The 25441-nt window shown below is 31.9% G+C and overlaps 2 protein-coding genes and 1 pseudogene across 4 annotated transcripts; 1 reads left to right on the plus strand and 2 right to left on the minus strand.

The window, feature by feature from the left end:
• Positions 1-390: 390 nt before the first annotated feature.
• LOC118061191 (benzyl alcohol O-benzoyltransferase) lies at positions 391-2312 on the minus strand. Its single transcript, XM_035074581.2, has 2 exons — positions 1772-2312; positions 391-1605 (listed from the first exon to the last, which is right to left on the minus strand). Exons 1-2 carry the CDS (start codon positions 2216-2218, stop codon positions 652-654), a joined length of 1401 nt encoding a protein of 466 aa, XP_034930472.1. The 5' UTR covers positions 2219-2312; the 3' UTR covers positions 391-651.
• An 8834-nt stretch (positions 2313-11146) lies between these two features.
• LOC118061194 (uncharacterized) lies at positions 11147-13648 on the plus strand (annotated as a pseudogene).
• A 991-nt stretch (positions 13649-14639) lies between these two features.
• On the minus strand, positions 14640-21632 carry LOC118061193 (uncharacterized). Of its 3 annotated transcripts, XR_012170765.1 has the most exons (6): positions 21410-21632; positions 17697-20842; positions 16094-16723; positions 15318-15983; positions 15003-15199; positions 14640-14894 (listed from the first exon to the last, which is right to left on the minus strand). XR_012170765.1 is itself a non-coding variant. In XM_073411451.1 (5 exons), exons 2-5 carry the CDS (start codon positions 20793-20795, stop codon positions 15053-15055), a joined length of 4542 nt encoding a protein of 1513 aa, XP_073267552.1. In that variant the 5' UTR covers positions 20796-20842; positions 21410-21632; the 3' UTR covers positions 14640-15052. The 3 variants fall into 3 exon arrangements, 2 of the variants coding, with proteins under 2 accessions (XP_073267552.1, XP_034930473.2); XM_073411451.1 differs by having other exon boundaries at positions 14640-15199; XM_035074582.2 differs by lacking the exon at positions 21410-21632 and having other exon boundaries at positions 14640-15199; positions 17697-21219.
• Positions 21633-25441: the final 3809 nt, after the last annotated feature.

The raw sequence follows: 25441 nt of genomic DNA on the forward strand, positions 1-25441 counted from the left end.
CCTTCTGTTTAAATCTTTTGGCTCTCCGAAATTCAAAAACCTTCCAGTTTTCCCCAAGTCTTTATTTAGATACTTGCCATGTCATTAATAATCGTATGACTAACATATTGTTAATAATTTTTATTTAAATATTATAAAATCATTATTATAGTTGAACTTAGACTCATTATACTTTTTAGCAAAACTGATAATCTATATAAAATTAAAAAAAAATTCCATGCAGCTTTCCTAAGTTATTATGGTGTTGCTTTGACTCAGGCAAAAAAGTAGAAAAAATCAATGGATTTCCAATTATTTTTGTTCAACAAAATGGCATATGTTGATCAAAACCCTAATTTTATATAAAAGATCAAAACCCTAATTAACTCACGAAACAAGGATCAATCAAACTATTGGAAACAAAATATTGATCTTATTATTGAATACAAAAGTGATATCACACTAAACAAAATAACAGTCATGGGACTTAAATTTTACAACTGTAAACAATTTGAAACCACATATCACCAGATTTTCATGAAAACTCCAACTCATATATCTAAGTATACAATCACAACAAGGTCAAAGAGTACGGGGTTGCTGGTAATATTTTTTTGGTACCAAAGGCTTCTCCGGCCAAGAATAGAATAATATCATAGCTTCTCCTCCGTCTTATAGGGAGCTTGGTATCATTTCTTGTTGTTCTTGGCTTCTTTCTGGGTCATGCCTTGCCAATTCCTCTAATAGTATTGCAAATCTCTCCATAACTGGTGCACGTAAGGAAACCAAAAGCATAACCCCACGCTCTCCGTTCTTGAATCGATACGGCAGGAAATAGGTTCCTGCAATAGAAATTTCATCAGGCATGGCCTTGGGTGGCCCAGTATAAATCGTGTTGCCCCATCCATAGTCCACCTGATCGAACCCAATACTTGTTAAGTCTGACACAACATATGATTGTAACCCTATAGGCTGCCCTTTGGTTATCTCCATTAGATCAGCCAATGATCTCATGTACTCCTCAGTTATTCTATTCTTGGTATTTCTTATCAATTCCAATGCATACCCTAAAGAGTTTAAGCAAAGCTTCCTAGCATTTGTTACAGCTGCTGGCAAAGCTAGGACGTTACCATAATATCCTTTCGGTAATGGAGGGTTAAATTTGGAACGTGCGTTCACAAGCATTTGCATGCGCATCTCCTCATTAGGGTTAGCTTGAGATGCTATGGCATAGCATCTCCATAAGCATGCACTTATTACCTCAAAATTTGAACATGGGTGTAAATGAGAAGGAATCCATCTACGAATGTTGGATAATTCCTTGCGGTTGAGAACAAAACTACGGTGGGCTACAGCGGGAACCTGGCCGTGGAATTCAGGCACCTTGGCTGTAGGATCAACAGCAACAGGAGCATCATTACCATATTCATTGTGTCTGCAAGTAACTCGTGGCGGATTCCTAGCACAGAGGAGTTCCCTTTGCCACACAGGTAGAATTGAAGGGGCATGAGCACCTCGTGCAATCTCACCTATGGCATTCAATAGCTGAACTATGCCAAGTGCATCAGTCATTGGGTGATTAAGACGGAACCCAAGTACAAAACCACCACACTTCAAGCGTGTCACCTGTTAATATAATGTAAAATTATTACTACTTTATGAGAATGTAATTGATGGAATATTACCATCATTGTTTTAATTATATTTTTGAATAAGCATACGGAGCAATCATTTTCTCGATAATAATAATGAAAGAATGAATAAACATTAGCCAATAATGTCCTATACGTACCTGGAAAAGCAATAATGGGGTATTGAGGATCCCTTCTGATCCTGGGACGTTGTAAAGAAGCTCCTGAAAGCATGGGAATGGAGATGGAATTGGATCACCAAACTGCTCAACCGTGGCATCGGCATCGGCTTCGATGAACAAGACACCCTCACCAGTACAATCAACCATAAGCTTATTGTCTGGCCCCTGTGATCTAATCCTACCAGCAAAAGGGTAATAATACACAAGTGCCTGCGCAATTGCCTCCTTTATTACCTTCACAGGATCTTTCCCTTGCATCGATGGATTGTGTGCATACAAGTTGTAATGTGGTGATTGAAATTGGAGGTATAGTTGGCGATCAATATCAGAAAGCTGTCTGAATTCATGAGGTGTGGCCTTAGCTGGTGCAACCAATTCTGGTTCGCACCTTCGGACTGCGAACGATATCGAAGTTGGTGTTGCCATCGCACAAAAAGTGTGTTTGCTGCAAACTGTGATAAATGGTGGCTCTACCTCAGCAGTCAAGAATATTTCTGCTTGAAATGGAATGCATGGGAAGGCAAACTTGCTACATATTTATAGTAATAATGATTGTGTGGACATGCAGTAGGTGTGAAAGGTAGGAGCAGGAACAGTAGTAAATGATAAGTTTATAAAACCATGAATTCATCAACCAGTGAGGTACTCGTTACCCACTACAACACCTAACTCATTTCCAATTCATTATTATTCTGGTTCATGATTCCCCACAGAAGAATCTTTTTATTAATTTACTGTTATACTCATAGTTTTTTCCTTTATTCTTCGTTGAAAATTCTGTGAAGGAACTAAAAAATGGACGAATAAGAAGAAAATTCAAACATATATGAAAATTAAAAGGGCTTCTGAAAATTTCATTTGTGGGGCTTGGAAATGTGATCACACCAACCTTGTAGATTATCCTAAAATTATTACCCCAAAATGGTCATGCCCAGTACTAACCATGTTGGTTTTCCTTTCATAATATTGAGAAACCCTCTCTCCCTTGATTTATCTTTCAAGTTTAGAGGGGATAGATTTTGGGAAACTACGTTCCTAATGAAGGCCTAATGGAGGTGATTCCTTACGGGTTATATTTTTCCATTAAAAATATATATAAATTATATATTGAAATCTCATTTAAATTTTTAAATTATAATAAATTTTTAATATAATATTAAAATTTTATTGATTAAACGGTCTTTAGTTTAAATCTCATTATTTTATTTTATTTGATAAAATTTAAACATAAAATATATAAATTTCAAGTATAAAAAGAGTTTTTTCTTCTTTTGGGTTTCTTGGAGGTCTTAGAAGCAATACAAAATGGCCCGGTTGTGGCCTTCCCTGGACCAAAATGTCTGTGAATCCCTCTCAAGTTCTGCACATAAGATTATATATTGTTTCCTTACATAGGCATTTACAACCAATAATTAATGAAGGTGTGACGTCTTCTGCAATTTATTTGGCTCTCTAGCTAGTGCTCTTCATGCCCTCCTCTACGTCTCTTATAAATTTTATTCAAGTAATTAATTCATTAAAAAAATAAAAATCAAAAGGGTAATTGAGGATATGTTAATTGTGTACATAAGAAAAATAGAAGGAAATTGGAGGACGAAAGGCTGTGCGATTGGTTTGGATATAGGCTTCATCTATCAGTTGATAATTGTTAAATATGTATCTTTTAGGCAGTGAAGCTAACAGCAAAAGATCAATGGCTCACAAAAAGTCATTAACTATTGTAAGCAAAGTTGAGGAAACAAGTATGTTTTGTCTTATTATTATTATTATTATTATTTTAGTTCAAATTTGGAGACCAACTTATAAATAAATTTATTAAATCTTTTCAATACATCGAACTGATATGTGTCTACATGACATTTTTTTTCTACTGAATTAACTCTTTTATTTTTTAGATTATGTAATGAAAGAAATAGAGAAAATAAATAAACATGTGGAAATTAATTTAACTACTTTAATTAATTAGGTTTGTTTAGGCTAATGCTTTTTTCTTAATTTATTTATTTAATTTTAATTATTTAATTTTCATATCAAAAGAGAGAATTTTTTAAAAACAAAATAGGAGTTATTGGATTATGCGTCGTCCAGCATTCAATTCAGTATCTAAAAGAAAAATTAATTCCATGTAAGCGCATGAAATCATAGTATTATGATGGAAGGACTATTACAAAACAAAAGAAAGAGTAGAGGGACTCAATCAATTATTAAAAAAAAACATAAGAGGCTCCAATAAAAAGAATAAAAAGTATAGGTACCAAATAATGGATATATAAAATCCATATTACAAAATAAATCATGGTAGTTATTAGATTTTTTGTATGAATAAGAGTACTCTTAAGCCATCTTTCACTTATCATAATTTTATTTTATTTTTCCAAATCAAGTCATCCTCGTCCAAACCGATCATGTCGAAGTCTGTAGTAAGCAATCCATAAAATTACAAAGTGGTTAGGTGAACGATAAATTAATACAAGTTTTTATTCTACATTAAATAAATGACTGATGAATGGTCTTCATTAATTATGTTGATTGAATGCATGCGTGTTGTTTGAATCAACTTGTTTCTAATCTCAACTTGTTGAATTGTTTAACGTTCATTCACTTAACGTTCAGTGATTAATTTAATGTCGTTTCAGTAACATAACATTGATGAATGAATGAATTTATTCAAAGATTTAATTATAATTTATTTTATTGCAAAAGATTCTAATACATTTACATTGAAATCACTGAACAAGTCGAAATCTATAAAAATATTTACATGAACAAGTCGAAATATTCAAAGATTGAATGCGTGTTGTTTGAATTAATCAACTTGTTCAGTTATTAATTTAATGTTGTTTCAGTAAATAACGCTGATGAATGAATGAATTTATTCAATTATTTAATTATAATTTATTTTATTGCAAAATATTCTAATTATATATTTACTTTGAACAAGTCGAAATCTATAAAAATATAAAGATTGATCTTGCGATTAATGAGTTACCTCTCGATTCTTGCCAGCCGATACGAAGCAAAGAATATAATTATTTAATCCAGAGAGATCAACATCGAATCCTACAAATGAATTAGCTTCTGCCTACCTATCTTCAGTATTAAATATCAAATGGAGGTTGGTCCCGTGTATACTCTAAGTATATTCTTAATTACGAGTGCATATCAAGTTGACTCAATACACGGGTAGCAGGTATATTTTCTCCTAACGAAAATGGCCGTAGGTTTCGACTTGTATTTGTATGTATTCTCTTGGATTATTTATTATTATTATTATTAATATAAATATGTGGGCCAGCTTGTGTATATCTTAACTAATCTCACTGGTCCTGAAATTAACGATCATATAAACCTCCAATAACCATATTAAAACTAGAATTCGTGATTATTGAAAAACAAAATTAAAACCTGACTAATTGAGCTCCCCTCAAAATTATTTTGGATTATTCTTCGATATTAAATATCAAATGGAGTTTGGTCCCGTGTATACTCTAAGTATATTCTTAATTAGGTAGGATTCGATGTTTATGAGATTCATTATGTTTTTTTATGAGATTCTCATTAGGTTTTTTTATGATAGATTTAAATTTAATTAGTAAGTTTTTTTATATAAATTTTAAGAAGTTGATTTGATGTTTAAGGAGATTTTTTTTTTATTATTATTATTTTAGTTCAAATCTCGAGACCAACTTCTAAATAAATTTATTAAGTCTTTTTTAATACATCAGAGGGATATAATATTCTGGAAAGATAATTTAATATTAATTGAAATGAAAATACATCTTAGCATTCGAATCAAAAAATATATATGCATATTGTATTGTGTACATTAGACATTGGACATTGAAACTTACCTAACACCAGCTAACTTAGGTTTTTTTTTTTTTTAATAGAAGAAAAGGTCAATATGCCTGTTCAAAGCCATTTCTGAAAGAACACTCATAACAAATTAAAAATATGAGAATACTAAGTCAATAGTGTAATAAACATCTACAACGATGGCATGTCTTAGGATGAGCTGGATATAGTTGTTTTGTTATAAAAAGAAGATGAGGTTGTAGATTATGACATTTCAACAACACCAAAACCAAGGCCAGCCACCTTTCCTTTGGGTGAAGGAAGGAAAAGGACTTCAAATTTTCTAATTCTGACCTTATAGAGGGAGGGAGGGGGAGGAAGATGGAGGGAGAGAGAGCAGCTTATTTTATTTCCACCAATCTTTTTTACTTAGTTTAAAGTTTACTCTTACAATTTCAGGGTCAATAATTTAACATGGCATGGTTAAAAATATATTAACTTGTTGAAAATTAACTTGTCCAATTAATACAAGAACATCAATCGATTGATCAATTTTTTCTCATTTTTAATGGACAATAAACAAGGTTGAAGGTCATTGTCGTGATGTCTAAATTATAGGGTTTTTAATAGAAATAAAAGGAGGTTTTTAGAAGTTTGGTAATAATTATGATTTAAAGCATTTCTTCTTAAAAATGTATTAAAATTATAATTTAAAAAAAAATATATATATATATATATATATATATTTAATATTAGTATATCAAAACAATTTTAAAATATTAAAAAATTAATTTTAAATAAAAAATATAATTTCAATAACGTTATTAAACACATTTAAATTCTCTTAAGTTATTTAATTCAAGAGAGCTCAACTAGTAGCAAAAAGGGATTTAGACTGTTTTGGTTCATATCTTGAGTTTTGGACGTTTATCGTTTGTCAAATACATGTATATACATACCTTTCCTATTTTTATTACATTATGTGAACTGGTACAAAATTAGTTATGTTATAAAAATATGCTTAAAAAAAAGTTTGTCACTGGATTAGTCAAATCGAGTTATCAAAACAATTCAATTTTATTATTTTTATTTAAAAAAAATAAACATAAATCTTATTTTTAATATGATTTTATGAATCAATTAAATTATAGATTAATTTGAATTGTAAATTAATCTGTTAAGTCGCAGATTTATTTGGGTGAATTTGTTCAAGTATTTATATTGACACCTAAATCATATGGGTTTCCAAGGAATCCAAAGCCTACGACTAGGTTCAGTTCAAGTGGGACTTGACGATATATCTTCACTTTGGGCCTTTATTATATTTCCACCTTTCATTACTCTTAAGGCAATGGGCCTCTCTCCTGAGTCTAAGACTTGCAGGATTGTGTGCTTGGGATGATGCCGTAGCTAAGAAGAAACAAATTTCAATCGACTGAGTCAACTCAGTACAAGATCTGAATTATGATTCAGGTAAATTAAAATTAAAAGGATTTTTAACTAGTGTAGTTCAACTAGTGTTTTGTTATCTAGAAAATATTAGTTTTAATCTCATAAATTTTAGGATTATTAAAAATTTATATAATCATTAATTTCAGGATTTATAAAATTAGTCGAAATATATATAAATTATCTCGGACACCTATATTAATAAAATAAAAAATCAAAAGGATTTTAATAATGAGTGGAGTGGGCATTGAATTGATTTGCAAGGACTTTAATTAAGAGGAATGAGTCGCATCTTTCTGTTCTCCAAAAACTCCTTACTGCTTGTGTCTTTTTTAGTCTAATTAATAGTGTTGATTTCAAAATTATTATTATTTGTTCTATTAATATTATTTTTTAGTATAATTAACAGTATTCATCTCTAAAATATTATTATATTTGGTGTTATAAATAATATGATTTTTATAATAATTCATATTATTGCTACTAAAAATATTAGTATTTGTATTATAAAAATTTTAGTATTTTCAGTAAAATTTATAAGAGCATAAATATTATTATCATCATCAATAAATTTTAAAAAAAATTTATTACTATAAAAATAACCACGTTGGGACACGTGACGTTTGGGTTCTTTTTTAAAGGCGGACAACCCAACCGCCACGTTGTGTTAGGCCTGCTTCCTCTTGGCTGCAGTCCAAGTACTAGGTGGTGTATTAGCTTGGGCACTCACAAGCATGGCCCAAGGCTAGCCTTTGGCCTAGCAGGGCAGAACCCAATACAGAATTGGATCCTAGCCGTAGGCAAATCAAGCGGCACATGGTGCTTGGGTAGCACTACCCCAAGCCCGCACAACACAGCGTCACTTGGCGCTTTGGGTTACCTACACTTTTAATATAATTACAAGTATTGGTATTAAAAATATTATTATTAGTTTTCTTAATATTCTTTTTTTAGTATAATTAATTTTTAGAGTATTAATAGTAAAAATATTATTGTTTGTTTTGTTGATATTATTTTTGTAGTATAATTAAGAATTAATACCTTTTGAATTAATTTTTAGAGTAGTCATAGTAAAGATATGATATATTTTGGGTGCTAATACATTATCTTTATGCAATTATGAAAAATTTCAAAATCTTTTCAAAAAATAATTTGTGGCTTTCTAGTGTATTTTTCTATCAATTTTGATTAATATTAGTTTGTATTTTTATATTGTATAAATACAAATTCGGTATTTGTTTTGGTATGAAAATAAGATATGAAATTTCTTATATTTTTTAGTGGTATGCATGAAAACAAGATATTTTTTTTTGTTTTTCCATATATATATATATATATATATATATATATATATATTGCAACATTTTGGAGAAAACTTGGAATTTTAAGAATTCAAAAAAATATGTGTTAGCATGCATTTTGAGCTTTAATAGCCAGTAAAGTTACGAAAACCAGACCAATATTTTAAAAATACAAAGAAAATCATTTTTTTTTCTTTTAATATCTAAGATTATAAATTTATACATAAGACGTATATCTAATATTAAATAAGAGTTAGTTTTTCTTTTTGTTAATATTTAAACGATTAGATTTTACTCAATAAGATAAAAATCGTCTTACTGAGAATAACGTTTTTTAAACCTTAAACTTACCTATCATTAGAAAACACGACAATACCTTAGTATACATAAGATAATTAAACAATGCATCTTACTTTAAATATAATGTATTTTTAGTGTTAATATATTATATTTATATAATCAATTCCTGTGACCGATCTTTTAGACCAGTTAGGGTTTATAATAACCAAAATATTAAATGAGGACAATCATTATTTCTTTCTACCAATAAAAAAAAACAATAATTTCTTATTTTACCTATTTTTCAAATACGTACCAAAGTAAACGACCTTCGCAACACCGTATACTTGCTAGTAGTCTTCTGCTATTTCGTTTGGCTCTTTGGCTAGTAGCTCCTCAATTATTTTGTTGTTGTTATTATTATTAATATTATTATTTATTTTTGCTGCCAACTTCACCAGCATTGACTTTTTGAGGAGCATCAACATTGATACTTTGACTTCTATCTAGTGCTGTGCATGCCCTCCTCTACCTCTTTTATAAATTTTATTCACATAATTTATTCATTAAAAAAAAGGGTCTGGATTTTCATCTGTCTGTTTAATTTTTTTCACAACCAAAAAAAATAAAAATCAAAAGGGTAATTGAGGATATGTTAATTGTGTACATATAAAAATAGAAGGAAATTGGAAGACGAAAGGTTGTGTGATTGGTTTGGATATAGGCTTCCTCTATCAGTTGATAATTGTTAAATATGCATCTTCTAGGCAGTGAAGCTGACAGCAAAAGATCAATGACTCCCAAAACAGTCATAGTTTACCACATCAAATATATTGTAAGCAAAGTTGTGTGGTCGGCCTAGGAAACAAATATGTTTTGTCTTTAGCTTGATTGTTGCTGCTAAGATTGTTAAAATCGTTTTTTAACACAACACGAAATATATAATATAAACTCGGGTTGTAAAATCGTAAAATTATAAGTAAAATATTTTAACTAATTATATATTAACAATTTCAATTAAGTAGCAAATAATAATACAACATAATTAAAATAAATACAAAATAAATAATATAAATGTACAAATACCTTAAAATACATAATTCAAATAATTAATTGATTAAAAATATTAAATTATTTTTAATAGTTATTTTAAGGGTCATTCATTAGTTGAATCCTAGATATATTGATTGAAATTAAAAAAAAAATGTCACCACAAGATTAGCCATCATTTTAAGAACATTTTTTTTGTTCATTTTGTTTTTTTTTCAATGTACAAGTTATTTGCATGCGATATTTCAAGAACATCAATAAAATCCTTTTTGGGTATTGAAATTATAAGAATAATAAAAATAAAAAATAAAAAACTTGTAACCCAATTTGCTGCTTTAGCTTCACAAGTTGTAAAAACATGTCAATTTATTTTTAAAATATTAAATTACATAAAAATAAATTAAAACCAAAACAATTTAATTAAACTATAAGTAAATTATTCACATCAATTGTGGACCACACAAGTAAAATATTCACCTCAACTGTGCACCACATAAACTTCTTCTTACCACTGTGACTGCACCAACCTCCTTTCAAAAATCACACCGTCCTTCTCCTCCTTTCTTGCCTTTCTTTACTTTACTCCTCCTTCCATGGCTATCATTTTCATCATCTTAAAATTCTGTCTCTCAAATCCCCCTCTTTCTCTCCTCCCCCTCTCTCACCTGCTTGTCTACATCCTCGACAAAATCCCAAACCCCAATTAGCGTAGCTGATGCTCCCCTCTTCCTCTTCCTCCCCCTCTCTCACTCGCCCTGTCTACTTCCCCAACAAAATCCCAGACCCGAATTAGTGTTGCTGATGCTAGCAGTGCTAAGGTTGAAACTTGAGAATTTAAGGTTTGGGAAAAAAGCAAAGCCGGGACTGTGAGTTAACAAATTTTGTAAATTTCATCAAATTCGTAAACTCAGACCGAGTAGACCGAGTTTGACCGATTTAAACCGAGTTTGTTAAGATTCGAGTTTTTAACCTGAATTTACAAGTTATATATAAATTTACTTGTAAAATCATATAATTTTATGAGTGAACTTATAAGTTTAACAACATTGGTTGCTGCCAACTCATTAAGAATTGTTTTTAGGATAAATAAAATTAAAAAATAACTTCGTTCCAAATTAAAATGATAAAAATAAAATTGTTAACCAAATCTTACCTGATTTTTATCCTATTAATTTTCTTTCCAAGCTATTTAAATATTAAGCCGATCTTAAATAAATTTTAAGTTAAAAGTTTAATGCATTTTAATAACTATGCTATAATTTTAACATTCATAGACATCCAAAGCCTCCGACTAGGTTCAGTTCAAGTGGGACTTCTACACTTTGGGCCTTTATTATATTTCCAACTTTCAATACTCTTAAGGAAATGGGCCTCTCTCCTGAGTCAAGACTTGCAGAATTGTGTGCTTAGGATGATTCCCTAACTAAGAAGAAACAAATTTCAATAAATGTTATTAAACTCGACTGAGTGAATTCAGTACATGAGTCTGGTAAATTAATTTAGGTTAATTAAAATAATTAAAATCAAACGGATTTTGTTTCACGGGGTTAACTTTCATTTGATTTGTTTTTAAACCTATCTGGGATAGGTTACTAATAAAAAAAAGTACCTTTCACATACAAAATTTTATTTGTTTTTAGAATAGTATTTTTCTTTTAATTTGTACATATTATACTTTTAGAAATTTTAAGAAATTAAAAAAATCATATTATTTATTAATTATATTAAATATAATCTTTAATTTAAATCTTATAAAAATTTTAGAGTTATTAAAAACTTACATAATTATTAATTTTAGAGTTTGTGAAATTAATTAAGGTACGAATAAACTGATCCGAACAATCATATTAATAAAAAAATATATAGACACCGTCTAGTTAGTAAGTGAAAATTTATTTTTTATTGTTTTATTATAATGATATTAAAAATAAATTTTAAAAAATAAAAAAATATATTATTTTAATATAATTATAAAATAAAAAACACTTTAAAAAACAACATTAATTATACTATCAATCACTAGTCATAAATATTATATCTTATTAGAAGTTTGTTAATCAAAATTTAGGTCATGATTTTGTAAAATTAAACTAAAAATAATGTTGATTTAGTTTTTAATAAAATAGTATTGTTTTGAAAAAAATATTGTAGTCAACCAGGTTTATCTATAAATTAATTTAAAATAAAATTCAGTTTAAACAAAGTTATACGTAGAAGAATTATCAAACCATTGTTTAATAATATCTATGCATGTGATTTTATAATGGATATGGACACTTAAAACAATTGATGCAAAAACTTTAAAAAATGTGCCTTCTCTCATGGTAATTGATTTTGAAAGATTACACGTGATACAACGATGATTGTTATAGAACTGTGCATCGGTTGGCAGCTGCTCCATGCGTTTTCACTCCCCTACATAAGATTAGTTGAGAGTGTGCAATCTTTGTAATCATTTCTCATTTAACATCGATCTATATAATCGTGTGTATGTTATTAAAAATTATTTGAAGACAAAACTTGATTTTAATTTACGTATCAATGTGAGTATATCTAATTATCAAATAAAAAAATCAATTAATTGTATCAATAAATTGGGAAGAATTTTTTTTTTTTCAAAAAGACAAATAATTTATCACTTTTAATAAGTAGAGTATTTTTCTTCTTTTTTATATATCTATCTTTTTCTATATAGCATATATTGATACCCAACAACAGTAGCAATTCAGAGATTTTGATCACAAAAGACTTGCCTGGAGGGTTTTCAAAGGTTAGTAACAAAGATTTGGACCTGGAATTGCAATTCACAAAAACTTGGGATGTGCCTCTTAATTTAAAGGTATATATGGTTTTATCCCCAATCTTTTTTATAGCCAAGGAACAATCTTGATAGTTTCTCTCATATTGATGAACAGTTTTTGTACAGAATTTAGGCTTCTGGTTATCATTTCGATTAAATACATATTTTTCAGTAGACACGAAACATATATCTTTTATTTTTTAGTGTAGAAGAACAGAGTGTTCTTGTTTTTGGCTTAGTCGAATAATATGTTTGATGAATTGGGGTTTTCTAGCAGTCTGCAGGGAAGGTATGCTCACAGAGATGCAACTCTGTAAGCTTGCCATTACCATCCCTTAACAACAGGAAGCATCACAAACAGAGAACCACCCAAGAATCAGAGGTTCAAGATTCCAAGTCTCCGCCATTGAGGTTCTTGGAAGAAAGCTGCTTGGAATTGAAACTTGTACCTTCAAGTCATTGTGAAAGTGTTTGCACTCTTGATAAGGTCAAGTCTGCTTTGCAAAGAGCAGAGAGAGAGACCATGACTAAGAAGAGATCACCACCACCAACCGCACCAGCCAGTGACATTAAAGAAGATGAGATTAGCACTACATTCTCTTCAACAGGGATATTTGTTGCTGCTTGTCCTGGTTGCTTGCTAATGTGATTACATTGAAGACAAATCCCAAGTGCCCTAGTTGCAACTTCACTGTTCCATCTCCATTAGCTACAACGAAACCCAGAATGGACCTCAATGCTTAACTTTGATTTTGTAATCATGGTTCAAGTCCTGTGTACTTGAATTCTTGAAAATTATGATTCTGTGTATGAAAAATAGATTTTTTTTCCTTTTATATATGTTCTAGGCCAATGTAGGATAGGTGAAACCCTGATAATTGTCTGAATGTTTGAAAAAACGTATATGAAGGTAATAGAATTAAAGACATGTCCTTTGCCTTGTGGGTTTTTCTTGCCTTTCAAAATGTAGATAGATCAATATGACGTCATGCAAATCTTGATACTCTAGCTTTTCGCATTGAAAATGCGATTATTCTTTTGGTGCTAGCTTAAGGCCCTCAGCTTAGATGGACTGCACGAATCCGACGAAAAAGGGTTTAGTCTTGTTATGTATAGGTTGAATCAAGAATACTATTACTCTATTACGATTTGGTTTGAAATGTTAATATAACACCTGCTCAATCCGATTCTAAGCTAAATTTGACCTAATTGATCTAGCGAATTAATTGTTGTTAAAATCTATTTTAATTGTTTTAGCTAAATTTGACCTTGATTGATCTAGCAATTTATTGTTAAAATCTATTTTAATTTTTTTAAAAATAATTTTATTTTAAATTGCTACAAATAAACTTAAATTAATTTATTCAACTTATTACTTGGATCTTGAGCTGAACCATGAATTTACAGAGTTTCATAACTTTGCTTTATATATGTACAAACCTAACATGGGATTCACTAGCTTTTAACACCGTAAATGCTACGATCAATAAATCATTTTTCCTTTAGTCATTTTGTGTTACAATTCATTTATTTGAGCAAGACAAGATGTCTCTCCCCATGCTTAATTTCCAACTCAGGAGGCCTTTTATTGATGTTTTAGATCATTTATACATGTTACTTAAAGAAAAAGAGCAGCGGAAGATTTTTTTTTTTTTTTTGTAAATTTTGCTTTAAAAACTAGTGCCCATTAAGTTTTCAAAATAAATTGACAAGAAAAGATGTACGACAAAAATAAAATTGGAGGTTATTTTGATTTTGTAATTTATAGCCGATTTATCATGTCTCCACAAGAATAATCTTCTATGTAGGTCACCATTGTGCTAACTTTGTCCCTTGGAGGTCAATCCCCATGAGGTACTTGTTCCTCACTTTTTTGGGTAGAAGTTGCTTAAGTTTATATTTATGATATAGGCTTGGCCTGGCTTATGATGTTGTATTTAGCATGTTTTTTCAACAATAGTCCAAATTTAATGGATTAATTGTTGTGTGAGATAAAATTAATCTAGTAAGTTTAGCTTTACGCAACCCAAATAAATAGAAAGGTGATTTCTTTTTCATTAATGCCTTTTGATTTATTATTTTATATAATCTTACCGCATAAAGAATTCATAATAGAAATAGAACATCAAAATGAGAAGAACAAAAATCCACACATAAACAATAAGCACACAAATGAGTAAATATTATGCTCTTGTTTTTTAGGGTTCAGACACTTGAAAAGAAACACAAATAGGCAAACAAACAAAAACCTTTTTTTAAAGGTTCGCACAATAAATCACTAAACACATAACATTACATGACATTACCCTTATTTATGGAAGTTCACACAACAAACACATGAAATAAGACAAATTGTTGTAGCTAATGAAACAGCTGGAATTACTTCCCACCAATGTCGAGTTGATCGTGAAATAGGTAACCAACCAACCTAATGCAAACATCAAGAACAAAGATCATGAAATAGGCATATCGTATTTGTTGATTTAATCCAACCATTTAAAAAAGGATAGCAGATAAATAGTTGCAGCCATTTTACCTGCAAGAATGAATTACTAGCATGTTTTTCAAATTCCAATGCCAAACTAATCATTTGACTCCATCCTCTTTCTCTTTTTCCTCTTTTTCTTTTTCCTCTTCCTCTTCCCACCTTAAGCAGTGCTGGTTGGCACGGAGCAAAGCCAATTCAAGTTCATCACAGCCCCATATAGAGAGAGTTTTTAATTTTGGACATACCTGCAAAGCCAATTCAAGCATGACATACGCATTTTAACTTGTAAGTTTAATTATTGAGGGAAACAAGAAATAAAAACACTTAAAAGAGAGGCAAGAAATCATGTCAAATATGCAGCACCTCTGATTGAGCACTCATTGAACCATTTGATGTAGTAGCAAATGTTGTGGTCAGCTTTGGACATTGACGCACCTCCAACCTCCTCAAACAAGGGAATATGAAATCATAGCATCCATGACTGAAGTAGACAATGCTTGGTAATTTTTCAAGACATAGATACCACAGATCAGGGAGCACCATCTCCTTCTCAATATTGGCAGGTGAAGCATGATCATCCTGCCCAAATACTCCCAATAATTGAGAGGATTCTCTTACTTTAAGCATGGAGAGCTTTTTGAGACCTGAAGCCATTGCTACTGGGAAGAGACTCTTCAACTTGTTGCATCCTCTGATCTCAAGATGAAACAAATTGGGGAGGCTTGAAGATTGGAGATCACTCCCTGACAATATCTGATCATTTTCATCATCATTATCGTTAGCAATGATTTGCTCCAATTCATCACAATTTGATATCTCTAGAACTTTCAGTTGAACAAGACTAGCAATCATGCTGTCTATGAATACATGTGTCAGCCTCTTACACTGATTCAAGTGTAATGTTTTCAAACTCAAGAGTGAAAGTTCATGCCGACCACTTATATTAGTTACCAAACTTCCAACCTGCATCATTAAGTCTTGTACTCCTTCCAAGTTTCCAATATATATTTCTTTCAAATTCATAAATGCCTACATCAAAAGAAAACAAGGGTACCCATTTGTTAGATGTAATTCCTAGTAATTATTGTGCACTTTTAAAACTAAACGAGAGGCAAGAAATCAAGTCAAATCAGGAGCACCTTTGATTGAGCACTCATTGTGTCATTTGATGTAGTAGCAGATTCTATGGTCAGCTTTGGGCATCCATGCACCTTCAACTTCTCCAAATGAGGGAACAAGAAATCATAAAATCCGAGACTAAAGCAAGAAATACTTGGTAATTGTATAAGCAACAACTCCTGCAGATCAGGGAGCACCATCTCCTTCTCAACATTGACAGGTGAAGCATGATCACCCTGCCCAAATACTCCTAATAATTGAGAGGATTCTCTTACTTCAAGTATTTGGAGCTTTTTGAGACCTGAAGCCATGGCTACCGGGAAGAGACTCTTCAACTTGTTGCATCCTCTAATCTGAAGTCGACACAAATTTGGAAAGCATGCAGATTGGAGATCACTTTCTGACAATATCTGATGCTTTTCATCATTATTATCCTTGGCAATAATTTGCTCCAATTCCTCGCAATTTGATATCTCTAGAATTTGCAGTTGAAGTAGACTAGCAATCATACTATGTGTGAATACATGTGTCAGTCTCTTACAGCTATACACCGTCAAAGAAGTCAAATGGCTTAGCATGAGACCCTTCCATATACACCTCAAGTTAGGAAGCACGCAGGACAAACTTAATGTTTCCAAACTTGTTAACCCCTGCATCAAAAGGTACCAATTTGTTAGATATAATTCCTAGTAATTTTTGTGCACTTTGGAACTATTATATAATTTTGTTAAATAGATCAACCAATTATCAACAAGAAGATATAAATAGACAGGGCAAAGGGTCATGAGAATATAAAATCATATTTTTTTTCATATTTATGATAATCTAAATATAAACTATTATTTTATATAAGTTAAATTAAAAGCAATCATGAAAAAAATTATAGTTATTAACTCAAAAAAATTAATTTTGTATATTCGATTTATAATAAAAAAATTATGACATTGTCCAAAAATAAAAATATAAAAGAAAATAATTTGAATTTTACATATTAGTAAAATGTTTTAATAAAAATGCTTGATTATTTTTTTAAAATAATTTATATAAAATCATTTATATTATTTTTTTCATTAAAAAAGTGAAAACAATTGTAAGAAAAAACAAGAAAAATATATATACAAATTTGTTGCTTTCGAAGTTTTTGAATGAGAAAATAGTGTTTAAAAGGAAAGTTTCAATTTTTACTTTTTGAATCTAATTGTTTAGAAAATTGGATTAAAAAAAACCAATTTTTATTAATTTTTTGAAGCATCTTTCATAAGTTGCAGCACTGAAATAAAATGCTCACTATTCACTCCTTTTAAATACTTTCCATTAATTGGTGGAAGAGCCTCAATTTCACTCCTTTTAAATTTAGTGGATGGCTAAAGGATTTTGTAGCATTTATCCATTACTTTAGTTTTAGAAATCTGATGGAAGAAATAAGAAATTACATTACAGTAATTGATGTCTAACTTCCTAAGCCAATTTAAATCATCAATTAAATTCAGTGGATGGCTAAAGTATTTACTTTACTTTAGTCTTAGAAATCTGAAGGAAGAAATAAGAAATTATCACAATGTATTGAATTCGACAATTTAAATTTAAAAAGAAAAAATCAGGGGAGAAATATAAAGGACGTACTTGAAGCTGTGCCAACAAATTACACTTTGGACCAAAAATGGTTAACTCTTGCAAAGAAGGCAATTGGGCAGCAAAATCCTTTGGACCAAAAAAACTGCACTTTGAAAGAGACAATTTTCTTAGCTGAGGGAAGTCGATGATGCCATCTTTAATTTTAGACTTGACGATGATGTCATCTCCTTCTCCACTGTAAAATACTTGCTTTAAATTGTCAGCTTCACGAATCTCCATCTCTTCCAGGTTCTGAAGACTTGGAGACACAGAGACAGGAAAGACATATTCCAGCATAAAACATTTAGTTATAGAGAGAGTCTTTAATTTTGGGAAGCCAAGAGACTCTGTAATTATTTCCCCTTCGTCATCCTTCTCTCTGATAAGACGCTTCAATCCACGGCATTGATCTATCTGTAGTGTTTCCAGATGAATAAGACTTCGAGCGAGGGACGATGTGAAGATAAATGTCAGTTTGTTAAGAGATTCCAACTTCAAAAGAGTAAGACTTTGGAGGCTGACATGTCTAGTGGGCCCCTTCCATATACATTTGAGCTCAGGTAAATAGCACAGCCGTAACGTTGTTAAAGATGATAGCAGCGGCAGCTCCTTTTCCTCACCCAATTCAAATACCTCTTCCAATGAATTGCATAATTTAATTTCCACACTCCTTAGATTTTTCAAAGCTTGCCGCCATTTTGCTGGAAACAGAGTGCGAATATCCCTACATTCTCTCACTTTGACATGTTCTAATCTTTGTAAGAAGTCCTTTTGCGACCCATGGCCATGGGTGGTCATCTGATCAGAGGATAATACTATATTTTCTAAACCCTTCACTCCCCATAAACTAATTTGAGACACGGTAGGAAACAACTGCTCAAATGTCTTCGCATTTAAGGATGTGGCGCTTATATCACCCAAATATAATCTTGGTGGGTATACTCCTTTTGAATACCCTAACACTCTATCCTCTAACGCTATATCCCCTAACACTATATCATATTTGAGCAAGCTGGGAAAAACAAAATCTCTGGGAATGCATTCAACCGTCGGTATCTTCAATGATAATACAGCTAAATGAGACAGCGAACTTAGCTCTGTTAGGCTTGCATTCATTCCTTCTGTGCTGTCACATCCAACAACATCCCATCCCTTGAAGCTCGCATCCCCGATCAGCAGTTCTTCTAACTTCTTCAACCTTCCTATCAAATTCACAGGAATCCTTCTTAGATTGTCACAATCTGTCAAATCCAACAACCTTAACTCCTTGAGCTCCCCAATTTCATCAGGTAATTCTTCAACGGAGGAGCACCACATGAAACCAAGAATCTCAAGTCTTTGCAGCTCTCTCAACCCAATGAGGTCCTTGCATTCACAACTTCTCAACAGCAACGATTGAAGGTTCGTTGAGAATTGAAGTGATTGCAATGACAAACACCCTCCCTCTAGAGACAAAACTTCTATTGCTTTCATCCCTTCAAAAAACCTCTCTGGAACATTCAAACCACGATCCAGTTCTAATAAAAGAACTTTGAGCTGTGGACACACCAATCCTTCAGGAAGTTCTGCTAGTTTATTGCCCATTAACGAAATTGTTGTAACACTATTATTTACACTCTCCCACCCATTGCCAGCACTTACCATGAATCCATATTCTTTAGTTGCTATGTCAATAGCAACTTCACGAAACAAGTCATGCATTTTCACATTTTCTTCACTTTCAGTGCCCAACAGCATACACCTATCTTTGAGGGCTTTCATCTCCGCATAAACTTGTTCCCTTGCATCTTCAATGGACTCCGCATCTTTATGTAACCCATAGCCAACTGCGTATCTCGTCAAGTCCTCAATTGGAATGCTGTAATCTTCTGGAAATAAACAGCATAGCAAGAAACAGAACTTGGTTTCATCGTGCTTCAAATAATCAAAGCTCAATTTAAGACATGCATATGGATTACTTCGGTCATCAACGTTTTCCATGTGCCGAGATTGAGATTTTTTGAGGTTTTTAGATGCTAATTTCCACTCATTTTTAGATTGACCTTTTAGAGCCCTTCCTACTGCCGCAAGTGCTAAAGGCAATCCTTGGCATTTTCTCGCAACCTCCTTTGCCACTCTGTTCAAGTCAAAGTCCTCATCACTTAAACCTGCGTTGCCTTTGAATAAAGCCCAAGCTTCAATTTCAGTTAAGGGACTTAACAACACTTTTTGCTGGCACGCCAAATAAGAACATAGTTCTTGATTACGTGTTGTTAGAAGAATTTTACAACCCCTGTTATCATCACCAATTGGGATCCCTATCTCTTGGAAGTCAATATCTTTCCAAACATCATCCAGGACTATAAGCATCTTCTTTCCCTGCAGTCTCGGCCATAGTTCATTTGCTCTCCCTCCTTTACTCTCCTTGATAAATTTCAGATCTAAACTATCTGCCATTTGATCCTGGATGTCTGTTACATTTGGATTCTGGGACATCGTAGCCATCAAAACTTCATCAAACAACTGCTGCTCTTTGGCCCTCCTGGATACTTCTTTCACCAGGGTGGTTTTACCCACCCCTCCCATGCCGTACAGTCTGATCATATTGACTTTGTCATCTTTGAGAGCTTTCATAATCTGTTTGAAAGCTTCTTTTGACGATTCTGAGAGTGTGAATTCCTTTGATGGAAGAAATTTTATCTCTTGAAGAGGTGCTTTGTGGGACACTTTTGGAAACTTTCTGCTATTTTCTTCAAGTTTTCTCAAAGTCTCCGTCTTCTTTGCCAGTGCCTTGCTTAACTTGAATTGTCGCATCGAATTTGGACACCAAGTACTGCATTTGATGATTTTTCCTTTTTCATTTTGCAAACGATTCACACCTTCAATTTCGTTTTTTGCATTTTCCAGCCATGTGCTGACATCAATCTCAATTTCTTCAGCATTCCTTTCAGCAACGTTGACAGCATCTTGCAGACGATAAAATGCCAAAGCCAGGTTCATCATTTGTTCATCGAATTCTTGAACAAAATTGTTGAAACAGAACATGTAACGGAACTGCTTGATTGCTGGTTCCACTAAGAGCTCTGCTATCTTAGATACAACGGACCCACCAACACTTTCGATAGCCATTTTCCACCAGTCTCTGTATGGAAGGTTGATGATGATCACTTTGACACCTGCACGAATGATACGAGCTGCTCATCGCTTCCAACAACACATCTAATCAATCTAAAGCTATGATCGGTCAATGTTTTTTTTTTTTAAAAAAAGTTATGAATAAGGAGACAAAAAAGACTTGCAAGGAAGTATAATTAATGGAACGAACTCAACAAAGGATCAGTCTTAGCCAACTAAAATCTGTAATGACTATCTCTGCATCATACGCTTATTTACACAACAGCTTTATCTAATGAAGCTGATTTGGTTTCAATTTTATTATCTTAATTTTAAACACTCATTTCCTCGATATATATAGTTCATAGATAGATCTATGTGCTTTTTTCCATAAAACAAAGATAGAAATACTTTTTTTTTTCTTCTCAAAACCAATAAACAGAATTTCATTAGTGAAAGATAGCATACCACCGATCTAACGAATACATTGAAACAAAATAGTTTACACTTAAGAATTTAAAGCAGCAATTCCCATAAAAATGCAATTTTATGAAATAATTAAGATAAAGGCATAATATAAATATAATGACAAACAAATAAAATTAAGAATAATATGCACAAGTGCTCACCTAGCAAAGAGAGAAAGGAATGGAAGGCTGATGATGATCACTTCGAGACCTGCACGAATGATACTAGCTCCTCATCGCTTCCAGCAACACATATAATTAATCTAAAGCTATGATCGGTCAATTTGTTTTTTTTTTTTTTTTTGTTTTGAAAATTATGAATAAGGAGACAAAAAGACTTGCAAGGAACTCAACAAAGGATCAAACTTAGGCCACTAAAATCTGCAATGACGATCTCCGCATCATACACTCAAGCAGTAAGACTTGCCCTCGCATATGCCCTATGCCTAAAAGTAAGCCCAAAATCCTAAAAAAAGTCTCTTTTTTTTTTTGTCGATCCTCTATTAAATTAAGGCAATCGGCATTGATGCTTCTTCTTTTTTCTTTTTCTTTTTTAATGAGAAAAGGAGGGATTGTCAACAAGGTTGTTGTTCAGTAACTCTCATGTGTGAAATCAAAAGACCTGCACCGAGTTTTTCATTGTTATCCTTTGTTTTATTTTTATTGAAATATACTCTCCCTAGTTAATTTCCAGTTGGCACCGTTGGATGAGTTTTGTTCCAAAATATATCAAATTAGTGTTTTTTTTCATATTCTAATTACCGATGTAAAATATTAAAAAGATTATTTTAATATTTTAAAAAATAATAATTTTTAAAAAATATCTTACATCACAATATTAAGTACATATACTTTTGCATTCTCAATCTTCTTCTTTTATTATCTCCTTAATTATTAGATTCACCTCTCGAACATGGCATAGGTGTTGTACTTGACCTGACCATGGACTAAACTTGGTCTTTAAATTCACTCAACTCAAGTTAATTATTTTTATTAAAATAAAAACTGTTATTTTTTTGTTTTTTTAACTGGATTGGGACGGTTTTGTTCCAAAATATATCAAATTAGTGTTTTTTTTTAGATTCTAATATACCGATGTAAAATATAGAAATTAACCTTAAGAGTAAAATTTCCACTATACATCTTAAGAGTAAAATTTGTAAATTAGGTTCCTTTAACCTTATTCTGCCTTGTCTTTTAGCACCACAAATTTCCTCTCTGATTGAGGCCATAAAATCATGTTCTTGTTTCTCACTCTGTCCCCGCTTTTCAAAACACTCTCATGTTCTTATTTCAGCGGTCCTGACGAAAAAAAGAAAATAATGGTGAGAAGAGGTCGATTCACGAGGACAATAATGTTGTTTTCAAAACTTTGCATGTGATGTTAATAGCAAAGATAGTAATGGTGATTTTCACGAGGAAAATAATAGTCAATTCCCTGTTATTTTCAAGAAAATAATAGTATTTAAAAAAGTTTGCATGTGATATTAATAATAATAATAATAAAGGTTCTCTCGTACGCGTCTTTTTTTTCATTTAAGAAAATCAAATAATTTGAATGATTACTTAGATATTTCACTAAGTATTTTTTTAAAAAATTATATTTATTTATTTACTTCAAATTAATATTTTTTAATTATTTTAAATTTCTGATGTCAAAAATAATTTTTAAAACATATATATTATTTTATTGTATTAAAAAAAAACACTTTAAAAACCAACTGATATTACATTTCTGAATTATTATATCAATTTAGATTAATTAATTTTATAAAATCACATAATTTTTTTAATTTTTTTTAATTTTAACTTTATCAAATATGGATGTTTGGTTCAGCTGAATTTCAACTTAAAAAAACAAAAAACAAATTATGAAGTTAGTTTGCATATCCTTTGATATTAGTAGCTGTTGTCAAGGTGCTAGAAGGAGGGAAATCTACAACTAGCAACAATCAGAAGATATCACCAATCCATTACCGCTGTTGTAACCCATTTTTGGGTCCCCATGAAAAATAAAATAAATAACCAAAAGAGGTTAGAAAAATAACAGGGGGCAGAAGCGCTCGGAAAACAGTCAGAAAATTGGTCAAGGAATTTAAAAATACAAGGATTGAATTTTTTGACAGCCCTTTTTAGAAGGAAAATTTGAATTTTGAGGAGAAAAGCCCAAAATTTGGATGTTATGGACTTAATTGGATTTTTATTTGAATTTATAGAAGATTTGATTGCAAGAAAAATTTGATTTTTAAGTCAATTTGGGCTTTAAATTGAAGAAATTAAAGTTCTGGGGCTAAATTATATTTTTTAGGATTTTATTAAGTCAAATCAGGGGCTTTAATTGCATAAATATTGAAGTTTAATGGCCAATTAGGGACTTAATTAAGAAAATCGAAACCAGGGAACCAAAATTGGAAGAGGCGCGTAAATGGAGGGGCTGCAATTATTCGGTTCAGGGGCCTAATTGAAGAAATTGAAAGTTTATTAATCAATTGAGGGCTCAATTGCATAAATCAGAGGCCAAGGACTAAAGTGAAAAAGGCGGCCAACAAGAGGGGCGGGGACCGAATTCGGGAGGACTGATTTGAAGTTTGCCCATTTAAATGAAACGGCGCGTTTTTATCCAAAACGACGCCGTTTCATATATGAAAAAAAAAAAAAAAAAAAAGGGAAGACCAGAAACGGTGTCGTTTTGAACGACACTGTTCATCTTCTTCCTTCCCCCGGTTTAGCAGCAACAGAAGACGAAAATTTTGAAAAAACTTCCCGCCTCTCTCTCCTCGCCCCCACACCACCACCGAAAGCGTCAATGGCCGACCAGCCGTTGCGTGATTGAAGGCGCACTAACCATGGTCTCCCACCCGTTCTGCCCCTATAAATATAGAAGAAAACCGAAGAGAAAAAAACCGAGAGAGGACCGGGAGAGAGAAGGAGAGAGAACGACCCGAATAGAGAGAGAAGAGCAGAAACAAACCAAGAAGAAAGAAACCGAAACCAAAAAAAAAAAAACCAAAACCAAACCAAGAACCGACAGCCACTGAGAACGAAAAAAAACGAAGGAGAAGGGAGGAAGAAGAATTTTTCGCCACTGAAACAGCAGCAACGCCGCCCTAAACCGCCATCCACGAGCCGCTCCACCGCAGCACCGCCAGCAAGCCACCGTCTCCGCCGCGCCAGGTACGCCATCCTGACCCCCCTGCATTTTATTGTGAGGCGGCGTGGTTTGGCCTCCTGCATGCAGAATCGTTTCTGCATGCAGGAGGCATGGGGGGGAATAATTCCCCCCCCCCCGTTCATTTTTTTTTTTGTTGGGCCAGACAGTGTCTGGCCCAATGATATGGGTCTGGGCCGGTCCGGCCCAGACCAAAGTAGGTTGCTGTTGGGGCCGAGTCCGGCCAACAATTTTTTTGGGGCTGAAATCCGGCCCAGTTAATTGGGCCGGCCCAGCCCATTTAATATATTAATATTATATTATATTATTATATTATTATATTATGCATGTGTGTGTTATATATGTTATATTTTTTTTTCTCAAAAAAAAAATAAAAAAAAAAAAAAAAAAAATTTCTGAAAAGTAAAAAAAAATATATTGTTGTTTTTGGTATATATTGATTTGCAATTTTTTATACTATGGGGATATAATTTCAGTATTTAAAAAACACCTGTTTTCGTAAAAAAAAAAAAAGAGTTTATAAAAAAAAAAAAATGTTTCGTTTTCATGCATACGGCCAATACACTAACATGTTTTGAATGTTCTTTTTATATATAAAAAAAAATATTGGAAGTTTTTTTGAAAATGTGTTTTCGCATGGATTTCTTAAACACAAATCATTTTCTTGCATTTGTGGATTTTACAACCTGTTTGTAAAACTCCAAAGGGTATTGGCCAATATTCCAAAAACTATAAAAATCTTATTTTGGGAGGAGAAGTTGTGGTTATTGTTCACCGCTAATGTTTGGATGAAGAAATCCTTAAAAGGACGAACATCCAAAATATTATCGGGAGTAATAAATCAACGCACATGTTTGAAAGAAGCTTTGGTTGCGATCGAGAACATTTCAAAAATTAAATTTTTTTTTCTCCACGGTTTATGAGTCGGGAAAAGTAATTGTTTTTTAAGAATTGTGAAATTTTCTTCGTTTTTTTTATTCTCTTTTCCTTGCGATTTACTAGTTGACGGGTTTAGAAAACACCAA

Source organism: Populus alba, chromosome 1, assembly GCF_005239225.2.
Source record: "Populus alba chromosome 1, ASM523922v2, whole genome shotgun sequence".
In the NCBI taxonomy this organism is placed as follows: Eukaryota; Viridiplantae; Streptophyta; class Magnoliopsida; order Malpighiales; family Salicaceae; genus Populus; species Populus alba.

What these genes read in the sequence shown, in the direction of transcription:
- LOC118061191 (XM_035074581.2), bottom strand. Translation starts at nt 2,218, where the DNA reads ATGGCAACACCAACTTCGATATCGTTCGCAGTCCGAAGGTGCGAACCA. An exon ending in CCCCATTATTGCTTTTCCAG is followed by an intron (nt 1,606 to 1,771) that starts GTACGTATAGGA and finishes TTATATTAACAG; the next exon opens with GTGACACGCTTGAAGTGTGG.
- LOC118061193 (XM_073411451.1), bottom strand. Translation starts at nt 20,795, where the DNA reads ATGGCTATCGAAAGTGTTGGTGGGTCCGTTGTATCTAAGATAGCAGAG. An exon ending in ATTTGTTGGCACAGCTTCAA is followed by an intron (nt 16,724 to 17,696) that starts GTACGTCCTTTA and finishes CTTTTGATGCAG; the next exon opens with GGGTTAACAAGTTTGGAAAC. An exon ending in CAATGAGTGCTCAATCAGAG is followed by an intron (nt 15,200 to 15,317) that starts GTGCTGCATATT and finishes TTGGCTTTGCAG; the next exon opens with GTATGTCCAAAATTAAAAAC.